At 37.1% G+C, this 12,008-nt stretch overlaps 1 protein-coding gene across 12 annotated transcripts in view; it reads right to left on the bottom strand.

The window, feature by feature from the left end:
* Nucleotides 1-745: 745 nt before the first annotated feature.
* NOL4 (nucleolar protein 4) overlaps nucleotides 746-12,008 on the bottom strand; it is a 395,149-nt gene continuing 383,886 nt past the window's right edge. For all 12 annotated transcript variants that reach the window (XM_029226147.1, XM_029226153.1, XM_029226084.1 and 9 more), the window contains one exon: nucleotides 746-2,687. In XM_029226147.1, the coding sequence (XP_029081980.1) occupies nucleotides 2,494-2,687 (194 nt within the window). In that variant the 3' untranslated portion in view covers nucleotides 746-2,493. The remainder of the gene's footprint in view (nucleotides 2,688-12,008) is intronic.

The raw sequence follows: 12,008 nt of genomic DNA, 5'->3' as shown, positions 1-12,008 counted from the left end.
TCCAGAATGCTTTATAAAGGAGATGTGATCTCTATTCTCTTGTGACAGAGGGTTAAAAAGGACCAGAGTGTTTTCAGGTACAAGTTACAAAGGAAAAGGAAAGCAACATGGTACTTCGTTTTGGCCTTTGAGCTCTCCCAGGGAAACAATGGGAATCCTGGTACCCTCATTCTTTTACATAAATGTGCAAAAAGCAGAAGATGTGGGGGGACTTTACTCCTTGGTGGATGGATGTGGGAGTATAAGTGAAGACGAAAATGAAATGAAAACAAGAGCACCTTGCTGGAACTCCCTTTCTCTAATCCATTTGCTTTACTATCGCTATTAAGGATTTTTTATGTATAGGCTGATCTCAAACCGGGGTGTTACTTTGTTAAATACTAACCACACCAAAGCTTCTAATACTCTTACGACAAAACCCAAAGCATAAACAGGCACTTAAAACAGGTATGTTTCTCCCAAAATGTTAAATTAGGAGTGACTAAAAGAGCCAGATTACTCATGAAAAATGGAGAATAAAAGATAAATTCTTAAATCAGATTTAAACAACCAGATGAAATACCCATGCTTTGCTAATCTGCTTTATCCCTTCTTGGAATAAATTATTTATTAGACTGAATGTGGAAGCTCTGGGGGACCTTGGGATGTTCTTGAAATATGTTTGAACTGTCAATTTTGTGCTAAATGTAGGTATAAAATAACATTTCATATCATTCAGAAAGTTTATAAGGTTTCACAATCAGTGTTTTAACACAGAAATCTGTTTATTAAACCCAACAAAACAGAGAAAATTATACCAGCCCTCAGTTTTTGAATTTTCATTTAAATAAGCAAACTCTAAATCCACACCTTAAAAGATGTTTGTGCATCTATGTATTTCCAAAATACTCATATTTCAATAAGATTTTCACATTATATTCACCAACAGTATCACAAAAGTTCTTTTTTGTTTTTTTGTTTTTTGTTTACGTAACTGTAAGGAACAGTAATTCTAGAAACACTAGAAGAAAAGAGCATAGCAATGTCCACAGTTACAAGAAAAAGTGCACATTACTTGGTCACAATCACAGTCATTACTTGAAAAACTATATGTAACAAGTAGTTAAGAAATATCACTGATGTCTTCAACTTATTATCAAAAACCAAATGACATAAATTTTACATGAAATAAGGCAAATTCAGGACTGCACAAAGAACCTGTAATCCAACCGAAGCCAAACAACAGAAAAAAATTGTACAAGAAGCGTAAACTGATGTACTCCTCCCTAAATATTTAAAAAATAGGCTTGCCTCAGTGCACAAAGAAAACACCATTCATGTGTATTCAACACTATAAAATAAGGAAGAAGGGCAAAATATGGGGAAGAGGAGGGGACAGTTCATTGTAGATTGCAGCTGCATCCACTGAGAGTTCTTTACATCATTTTTACCTACAACTGTAAATTATACAAATTATATCAGGAGAGGTAATGGTCTTTTTGGGAACTATTTCTGAAAGAGAGAAAAGAAAACTACACACAAGAGTGCAAATTTTCAGATTGTCACTTGCAACCTCTTTAACATTCAGTCATCGACATCCAATGGCTGCTAGAGGGATGCCCATAAGACAGCAGCGGCAATCTGGGGAGAGCAGCTGTAAGAAATCAAGGTGTCATTTTTTTTTCAATGATATGTCTTTTTCAATATTAAAAAATTCTGTGGTGAAAACCGCTATGGTAAAGCTGCAATGGTGAGTGGGATGCTTGAGACCAGCATGAGTGCAGAAACGCAGGCTTCTCTTGGAAGTAGTTCCTGATGCGACGATTTAAAGAACGTAGGCAAGGGTATTTTTTTCCCCCAGCATCAAGTGTTATTTTTGTAGAAAGAATTTGGAAAGAGGAGAAGGCAAAGGGAGGTGGAAAAGGTACTTACAGTAGTTTCTCAAAACAGTTTTCTTTTAGGACCTATGAAAAAGTTACCAAAGTAAAAATGACAATTCTGAATGAAAAACAAGTTTTCTTTTTATAAAAATTACATATTTTTTTAAAATACAAGATCCTTTTCATTGTTATATCCTGTAGCAATGAGAAATTTTGGCTTTTTTTTTTTTTTTTTTTTTGCCATATACTGCAGCTTTCAGTCCAGTAAGTCAGTAGCAAATTCCACTAATATTTCAGTTGGATCTTGAACTACTTTTTATACCACAAGCTTCTTCTGTTTTATCCTTGAATTAGGAATATACAGCCTTTTTTTTTTTGCCCCAGGTATTTATGCTGGCACACTGAAACAAAAAACAGTAGGCTGGACACATTAAAGTATCTCAAGTACTTCAGAGGCCAGAGTTCCTTTGAAGCACCTAAACACATCACTTTATGGATCAAGGACAATGTGGCATAATGGAAATATTTCTCTTAAGACTGTGTAGTAAGACCAGACGCATCTCTGCTGGGAAATCAAAACGTCATTAGTGGAAACTGCAAATTTAAACCTCAGTGAAGAGGATCGTCGCTGGACTCAGTTCTGTTGTAAAATAAGATTTTCCAGTTCATCTGCGGAACGCAATAAAAATGCAGCGGATTCCCGATATCCTGCAACCAGCTGTCTCACTGCATTGATTTCAGTTGGACTCAGCTGGGGTCTGGAGCTCGAACTGCTGGAGGATCCTGAGCTGGTCGCCAACTGCCTCTTCATGCTGAGATCAGTGGGTCCTAGAAAAAATCAGCACAAATTAGACATGGACAGTTTTTCTTCTAGTATCTTGAACATGAGCACTAAATAAATTAGTGTTGATTTAATTCACCTATTCTTTCGTGAGAAGCTACTGATACCCTTAATCAAATACATCTGCTCTCAGAAAGATGGAAGAGCAGCACGATGGGAAAAGAGTGGCTGGATTTTCTTAGACTCCTGGCCCAGACTCTGGCGGTCACTTCTGATTATAGAAAGACAGTGAAGAAATTCTCTTAACATGTGCTTTTTGGAAAATTCAATGTTAAGTCCACCTTCGACAAGTAGAAGCTTCTCTGGAGTAGTAGAAAATGATGGAATCCCATTTTTTGTTTGCTACATTCGATAACAAATAATTTGGACCCCACCAATTCAGAAATGAAAAGAGCCTACATGGTGAGGCTAATGACCCTAGATTACAAACTTTTCAATTTAGAACAGAGAAAACTGAGGACTGCGGGGGTTCGATGACACGGTTAGAGGTCAATAACTTTTAAGTGGCAAGATAGGGACGTGAATTGCATATTTTTTTCATTTCAGGCCACTGCTTTTTCCACCAGGTTGATTAGTATTTAAAAATGTGAATATATTAGACTGAAGTTTGCTTTCAAAGTGTACTGTAAGTATATGATTAGTACAAACCATACCACAAAGAAACTAGACTTGGAATACTGCTTTAGGTTTTTTTTTTTTTTCTTTTAAACATCTTTATTGGGGTATAATTGCTTTACAATGGTGTGTTAGTTTCTGCTTTATAACAAGGTGAATCAGTTATACATATACATATGTTCCCATATCTCTAACCTCTTGCGTCTCCCTCCCTCCCACCCTCCCTATCCCACCCCTCCAGGCGGTCGCAAAGCACCGAGCCGATATCCCTGTGCCATGCGGCTGCTTCCCACTAGCTATCTACCTTACGTTTGTTAGTGTATATATGTCCATGCCTCTCTCTCGCCCTGTCACAGCTCACCCTTCCCCCTCCCCATATCCTCAAGTCCGTTCTCCAGTAGGTCTGTGTCTTTATTCCTGTCTTAGCCTTAGGTTCATGACATTTTTTTTTCTTAAATTCCATATATATGTGTTAGCATACGGTATTTGTCTTTTTCTTTCTGACTTACTTCACTCTGTATGACAGACTCTAGGTCTATCCACCTCATTACAAATAGCTCAATTTCGTTTCTTTTTATGGCTGAGTAATATTCCATTGTATATATGTGCCACATCTTCTTTATCCATTCATCCGATGATGGGCACTTAGGTTGTTTCCATCTCCTGGCTATTGTAAATAGAGCTGCAATGAACATTTTGGTACATGACTCTTTCTGAATTTTGGTTTTCTCAGGGTATATGTCCAGTAGTGGGATTGCTGGGTCATATGGTAGTTCTATTTGTAGTTTTTTAAGGAACCTTCATACTGTTCTCCATAGTGGTTGAACCAATTCACATTCCCACCAGCAGTGCAAGAGTGTCCCCTTTTCTCCACACCGTCTCCAGCATTTATTGTTTCTAGATTTTTTGATGATGGCCATTCTGACTGGTGTGAGATGATATCTCATTGTAGTTTTGATTTGCATTTCTCTAATGATTAATGATGTTGAGCATCCTTTCATGTGCTTGTTGACAGTCTGTATATCTTCTTTGGAGAAATGTCTATTTAGGTCTTCTGCCCATTTTTGGATTGGGTTGTTTGTTTTTTTGTTATTGAGCTGCATGAGCTGCTTGTAAATTTTGGAGATTAATCCTTTGTCAGTTGCTTCATTTGCAAATATTTTCTCCCATTCTGAGGGTTGTCTTTTGGTCTTGTTTATGGTTTCCTTTGCTGTGCAAAAGCTTTGAAGTTTCATTAGGTCCCATTTGTTTAGTTTTGTTTTTATTTCCATTTCTCTAGGAGGTGGGTCAGAAAGGATCTTGCTGTGATTTATGTCATAGAGTGTTCTACCTATGTTTTCCTCTAAGAGTTTGATAGTTTCTGGCCTTACATTTAGGTCTTTAATCCATTTTGAGCTTATTTTTGTGTATGGTGTTAGGGAGTGATCTAATCTCATACTTTTACATGTACTTGTCCAGTTTTCCCGGCACCACTTATTGAAGAGGCTCTCCTTTCTCCACTGTACATTCCTGCCGCCTTCATCAAAGATAAGGTGTCCATATGTGCATGGGTTTATCTCTGGGCTTTCTATCCTGTTCCATTGATCTTTCTGTTTTTGTGCCAGTACCATACTGTCTTGATTACTGTAGCTTTGTAGTATAGTGTGAAGTCAGGGAGCCTGATTCCTCCAGCTCCGTTTTTCGTTCTCAAGATTGCTTTGGCTATTCGGGGTCTTTTGTGTTTCCATACAAATTGTGAAATTTTTAATTCTAGTTCTGTGGAAAATGCCAGTGGTAGTTTGATAGGGATTGCATTGAATCTATAGATTGCTTTGGGTAGTAGAGTCATTTTCACAATGTTGATTCTTCCAATCCACGAACATGGTATATCTCTCCATCTATTTGTATCATCTTTAATTTCTTTGATCAGTGTATTATAATTTTCTGCATACAGGTCTTTTGTCTACTTAGGTAGGTTTATTCCTAGATATTTTATTCTTTTTGTTGCAATGGTAAATGGGAGTGTTTTCTTGATTTCACTTTCAGATTTTTCATCATTAGTATGTAGGAATGCCAGAGATTTCTGTGCATTAATTTTTTATCCTGCTACTTTACTAAATTCATTGATTAGCTCTAGTAGTTTTCTGGTAGCATCTTTAGGATTCTCTATGTATAGTATCATGTCATCTGCAAACAGTGACAGCTTTACTTCTTCTTTTCCAATTTCGATTCCTTTTATTTCCTTTTCTTCTCTGATTGCTGTGGTTAAAACTTCCAAAACTATGTTGAATAAGAGTGGTGAGAGTGGGCAACCTTGTCTTGTTCCTGATCTTAGTGGAAATGCTTTCAGTTTTTCACCATTGAGGATGATGTTGGCTGTGGGCTTGTCATATATGGCCTTTATTATGTTGAGGAAAGTTCCCTCTATGCCTACTTTCAGGAGGGTTTTTATCATAAATGGGTGTTGAATTTTGTCAAAAGCTTTCTCTGCATCTATTGAAATGATATGGTTTCTCTCCTTCAATTTGTTAATATGGTTTATCATATTGATAGATTTGTGTATATTGAAGAATCCTTGCATTCCTGGAATAAACCCCACTTGATCATGGTGTATGATCCTTTTAATGCGCTGTTGGATTCTGTTTGCTAGTATTTTGTTGAGGATTTTTGCATCTATGTTCATCAGTGATATTGGCCTGTAGTTTTCTTTCTTTGTGACGTCCTTGTCTGGTTTTGGTATCAAGGTGATGGTGGCCTCGTAGAAGGAATTTGGGAGGGCCCCTCCCTCTGCTATATTTTGGAAGTGTTTGAGATGGATAAGTGTTAGCTCTTCTCTAAATGTTTGGTAGAATTCGCCTGTGAAGGCATCTGGTTCTGGGCTTTTGTTTGTTGGAAGATTTTAAATCACAGTTTCAATTTCAGTGCTTGTGATTGGTCGGTTCATATTTTCTATTTCTTCCTGATTCAGTCTTGGCAGGTTGTGCATTTCTAAGAATTTGTCCATTTCTTCCAGATTGTCCATTTTATTGGCATAGAGTTGCTTGTAGTAATCTCTCGTGATCTTTTTTATTTCTGTAGTGTCAGTTGTTACTTCTCCTTTTTCATTTCTAATTCTATTGATCTGAGTCTTCTCCCTTTTTTTTTTGATGAGTCTGGCTAATGGTTTATCTATTTGTTTATCTTCTCAAAGAACCAGCTTTTAGTTTTATTGATCTTTGCTCTCGTTTCCTTCATTTCTTTTTCATTTATTTCTCATCTGTTTTCGGGTTTTTTTGTTCTTTCTCTAATTGCTTGAGGTGAAAGGTTAGCTTGTTTATTCGAGATGTTTCCTGCTTCTTAAGGTGGGCTTGTATTGCTATAAACTTCCCCCTTAGAACTGCTTTTGTTGCATCCCATAGGTTTTGGGTGGTTGTGTCTCCATTGTCATTTGTTTCTAGGTATTTTTTAATTTCCTCTTTGATTTCTTCAGTGATCCCTTCGTTATTAAGTAGTGTATTGTTTAGCCTCCATGTGTTTGTATTTTTTACAGATCTTTTCCTGTAATTGATATCTAGTGTCATGGCGTTGTGGTCGGAAAAGATACTTGATGCAATTTCAATTTTCTTATATTTACCAAGGCTTGATTTGTGACCCAAGATATGATGTATCCTGGAGAATGTTCCATGAGTACTTGAGAAAAATGTGTATTCTGTTGTTTTTGGATGGAGTGTCCTATAGATATCAATTAAGTCCCTCTTGTTTAAAGTATCATTTAAAGCTTGTGTTTCCTTATTTATTTTCATTTTGGATGATCTGTCCATTGGTGAAAGTGGGCTGTTAAAGTCCCCTAGTATGACTGTGTTACTGTCGATTTCCCCTTTTATGGCTGTTAGTATTTGCCTTATGTATTGAGGTGCTCCTATGTTGGGTGCATAAATATTCACAATTGTTATATCTTCTTCTTGGATCGATCTCTTGATCATTATGTAGTGTCCTTCTTTGTCTCTTCTAATAGTCTTTATTTTAAAGTCTATTTTGTCTGATATGAGAATTGCTACTCCAGCTTTCTTTTGGTTTCCATTTGCATGGAATATCTTTTTCCATCCCCTTACTTTCAGTCTGTATGTGTCTCTAGGTCTGAAGTGGGTCTCTTGTAGACAGCATATATAAGGGTCTTGTTTTTGTATCCATTCAGCCAATCTGTGTCTCTTGGTGGGAGCATTTAGTCGATTTACATTTAAGGTAATTATCGATATGTATGTTCTTATTCCCATTTTCTAAATTGTTTTGGGTTCGTTATTATAGGTCTTTTCCTTCTCTTGTGTTTCTTGTCTAGAGATGTTCCTTTAGCATTTGTTGTAAAGCTGGTTTGTTGGTGCTGAACTCTCTCAGCTTTTGCTTGTCTGTAAAGGTTTTAATTTCTCCATCAAATCTGAATGAGATCCTTGCTGGGTAGAGTAATCTTGGTTGCAGGTTTTTCTCCTTCATCACTTTAAATATGTCCTGCCAGTCCCTTCTGGCTTGCAGGGTTTCTGCTGAAACATCAGCTGTTAACCTTATGGGGATTCCCTTGTGTGTTATTTGTTGTTTTTCCCTTGCTGCTTTTAATATGCTTTCTTTGTATTTAATTTTTGACAGTTTGATTAATATGTGTCTTGGCGTATTTCTCCTTGGATTTATCCTGTATGGGACTCTCTGTGCCTCCTGGACTTGATTAACTATTTCCTTTCCCATATTAGGGAAGTTTTCAACTATAATCTCTTCAAATATTTTCTCAGTCCCTTTCTTTTTTTCTTCTTCTTCTGGGATTCCTATAATTCGAATGTTGGTGCGTTTAATGTTGTCCCAGAGGTCTCTGAGACTGTCCTCAATTCTTTTCATTCTTTTTTCTTTATTCTGCTCTGCAGTAGTTATTTCCACTATTTTATCTTCCAGGTCACTTATCCGTTCTTCTGCCTCAGTTATTCTGCTATTGATCCCATCTAGAGTACTTTTAATTTCATTTATTGTGTTGTTCATCGTTGCTTGTTTCATCTTTAGTTCTTCTAGGTCCTTGTTAAATGTTTCTTGCATTTTGTCTATTCTATTTCCAAGATTTTGGATCATCCTTACTATCATTATTCTGAATTCTTTTTCAGGTAGACTGCCTATTTCCTCTTCATTTGTTAGGTCTGGTGGGTTTTTATCTCGCTCCTTCATCTGCTGTGTGCTTTTCTGTCTTCTCATTTTGCTTATCTTACTGTGTTTGGGGTCTCCTTTTTGCAGGCTGCAGGTTCATAGTTCGGGTTGTTTTTGATGTCTGTCTCCAGTGGCTAAGGATGGTTCAGTGGGTTGTGTAGGCTTCCTGGTGGAGGGGACTAGTGCCTGTGTTCTGTTGGATGAGGCTGGATCTTGTCTCTCTAGTGGGCAGGTCCACGTCTGGTGGTGTGTTTTGGGGTGTCTGTGGACTTACTATGATTTTAGGCAGCCTCTCTGCTAATGGGTGGGGTTGTATTCCTGTTTTGCTAGTTGTTTGGCATAGGTTGTCCAGCACTGTAGTTTGCTGGTCATTGAGTGAAGCTGGGTGCTGGTGTTAAGATGGAGGTCTCTGGGAGATTTTCACTGTTTGATATTATGTGGAGCTGGGAGGTCTCTTGTTGACCAGTGTCCTGAAGTTGGCTCTCCCACCTCAGAGGCAGAGCCCTGACTCCTGGCTGGACACCAAGAGCCTTTCATCCACATGGCTGTTCTTATCCTCACCCACCAGCTCCAGCCTTGATGGCCTCCTCCTCGGTGAGAATAGCAGCTTCACCACTTACTTGCTGTGTGATCTTAGGCAGCTTACTTAACCTCTCTATGCCCTAGTTTCCAATTCTGGAATACCTCAGATTCTGGCCATCCCTGCAGGCTGCTGCTGGCTTTATCCCTGTCCCTGGGTCGTGGGCCTGGTGAGATCCAGAGAAAGAAGTCCCGCGACTTCACAGCCAGTTGCCTCCACTTGTCTGCTCCTGCTTTAGGTATTGTTAAACACTTATTTAACAATATTTATTTGCACAAAACACTCATGTGTCAACACGTTTTCCTCACATATATTTAACTAAATCATATAGGTCTGCTTTTTGATGACATTTTTGTAAATTTTTACTGAAAAATAATTTATTAAGCGATTTAAAACTCTTGAAGCATTTGTGTTAAGATTCTTTGTATGATTACTCTTAGATTATTATATTAGGTATTTATTATATACCTAAGCATTTATTTTTATATTTCTTACCTTTCGTTAAGCAATTGCTATAATTATTAAATTTGCAGTAATAAATTTAAAATCCTTGAAAAAATATTACTAAGTACATAACTAAAGGCATGCTCCAAAACTGTAGTGATTCTATAACTTGAAAGTATTTTAACAGATTTTTTCCTAAACATGTTATAAATTTTCAGATAGTAGTATTCATTTCATGAACTAAAATGAAGGTTGTTATTTTATCCTTCTAGTTCTTCTTGAGGCATAATGGAGACAGGTCAAGATCCATCCCCTTACACCCTCTCTCCCAAAGGGAGAGAAGGACTTCTGTCAGCTAGGAGGCAGATGTCCCATAAGAGGGAAGTAGCTTCACTTGGAATTTAATTAGGAGAGAGACAGGAGTAGCACTCAAACTCTGACATCTGAGAGAAACTTATCTCCACTTCTGCCATGGCCTTTTCAAAGCTTTGGTTTTCTAGCAGGAGTCGGCTGCCATTTGATCTCCTGTTCACAAAATCATGACACAGATATAACAAGCCGAAAGGGAGAGATGCAGGGATGTTACACTTGCAAATAGGAATACCGTACAAGCAAACCATTAACAGCAACTGTTTGGGAAATTCTGAGCAGATTAAGAAACCATCATGACATAATAGGAGTTTGGGTCTCTGAATGAACCAACTTTAAATTTTACTTCTTTCCTTTACATTCAAGAATCCTAGTACAAATCTTATTTATCTATATATTTATTTATTTGAAGTATAGGTGATCTACAATGTGTTAACTTCTGCTGTACAGAAAAGTGATTCATTTATATATATATGTGTGTATATATATATATACACATATACATATATTCTTTTTCATATTCTTTTCCATTATGGTTTATCACAGGATATTGAATACAGTTCTCTGTGCTATACAGTAGGACCTTGTCGTTTATCTATTCTATATATAATAGTTTGCATCTGCTAATCCCAAACTTCCAACCCATCCCTCCCCCACCTCCCTCCCCCATTGGCAACTGCAAGTCTGTTCTCTACCTAGTACAAATCTTTACGAAAGAATTTTCCTCTCAGTTATGTAGATACCTAGTGTCTGGCTGATTGTCATTATTTCATTAGAAGGTGTAACATTTTGTGATGGTTTTGCTGTCCTGCCAAGTTGCTGACTAGCATCTTGAACTGGAATTGAGAAAGGGTGGGGTGAGGGCTCCGGTTCTTTTTGGGGTGAGAGAGGTTGTGCTTTTATTCTAATATTGCAGTTTATGGATTATTCTCCACCTCTGGCTCAAAGGTCTACACCTCCAAACTGAGACATGGCTTTCGCTTTCTTTCAGATTTTTATTAACATAGGCAAACTCTAGATAGCTCAGTAATTGAGAAGCCATTCACAGCTCTGCTAGTTTTTGCTCTGGAAGAAAGTTAACTTCATTATCTTGGTTTCTTTTAGACCTACAGGATCAGGGTTGAGAATATAAATCAAAAGTACAAGAAATTCTTTTTGCTGAATGTTGATTATTCAGATCATCAAAGTTATGAGGTTGGATAGTGAAGCAAAAAAAAATTAAAATATTCACAAATGAATAAATTATTTAACTAGTGACTGCTTAAACAGTCCTGCCCTGTTTGTCACTAATTTTCATTTCTGCCTCATTGAGTCAATGTCATACTTGAGTGGTTTGGCCTAACTCAAACAATACAATGTAATTAAAATGCATGTCAACTATAAAGCAAAATTTCAAATTTTATGAAGTTGCTGAATTTAAAGAAGTCGAGAAAAGTATTCTTGCAGACCTGATCAAATCACAGACAAGGCCACTGAAAAGTATGGTTCTGGAAGAGCAGGACCAGTTAATAAGAAAATGAGCAAGGAAAATGACCCACTAGATGCTTCAAGAGAAAATGATTTGAATATCTAGTATTAAGGCACATATTCAGGAAAACTGACAAGGCCAATTTTATATAAGTACAGCTGACCCTTCAACAGGTGAGGGTTAGAGGCGTCCACCCTCTGCCATGGTTGAAAATCTGCCCTCTGTATCTCTGGTTCTTCCACCTGTGTGGATTCAGTCAACTGCAAATAGTGTAGGACTGTAGTATTTGCTATTGAAAAAAAAATCTGTGTAAGAGGATCCACATAGTTGAAACCCACATTGTTCAAGGGTCAACTGTACTTACTTTTAACCCAAATGATGCAGACCTTCTTAATGTTCATTCTGAAAAGCTGAACAAGAAATAAAAGATATTTCATGCCAACATACAATGTTGTTAGAAAAATTAAGACCCACTAAAATCAACCCTTGATTTATTTTTTAAGGTTTGGGGGGACAATTAAATTATAAGCAAATTCCAATTAAATGAAAATATAGATCCATAATTCTTTATTTTTTAAATTAAATATCAATTGAATACTTTCCCCCTATTTATGGTGCATTTTTGGCCCCTGTTTTAATTAGATTTACCTTTCTGGTCCTATTTTGGTGTCAGTTATCCACAGATAATAGAAAGCC

Source organism: Monodon monoceros, unplaced genomic scaffold (genome assembly GCF_005190385.1).
Source record: "Monodon monoceros isolate NGI ecotype Baffin Bay Population unplaced genomic scaffold, NGI_Narwhal_1 Super_Scaffold_1, whole genome shotgun sequence".
Lineage (NCBI taxonomy): Eukaryota > Metazoa > Chordata > Mammalia > Artiodactyla > Monodontidae > Monodon > Monodon monoceros.
The sequence above is the reverse complement of the archived record's forward strand: the minus strand, read 5'-3'. Positions and strand labels throughout refer to the sequence as shown.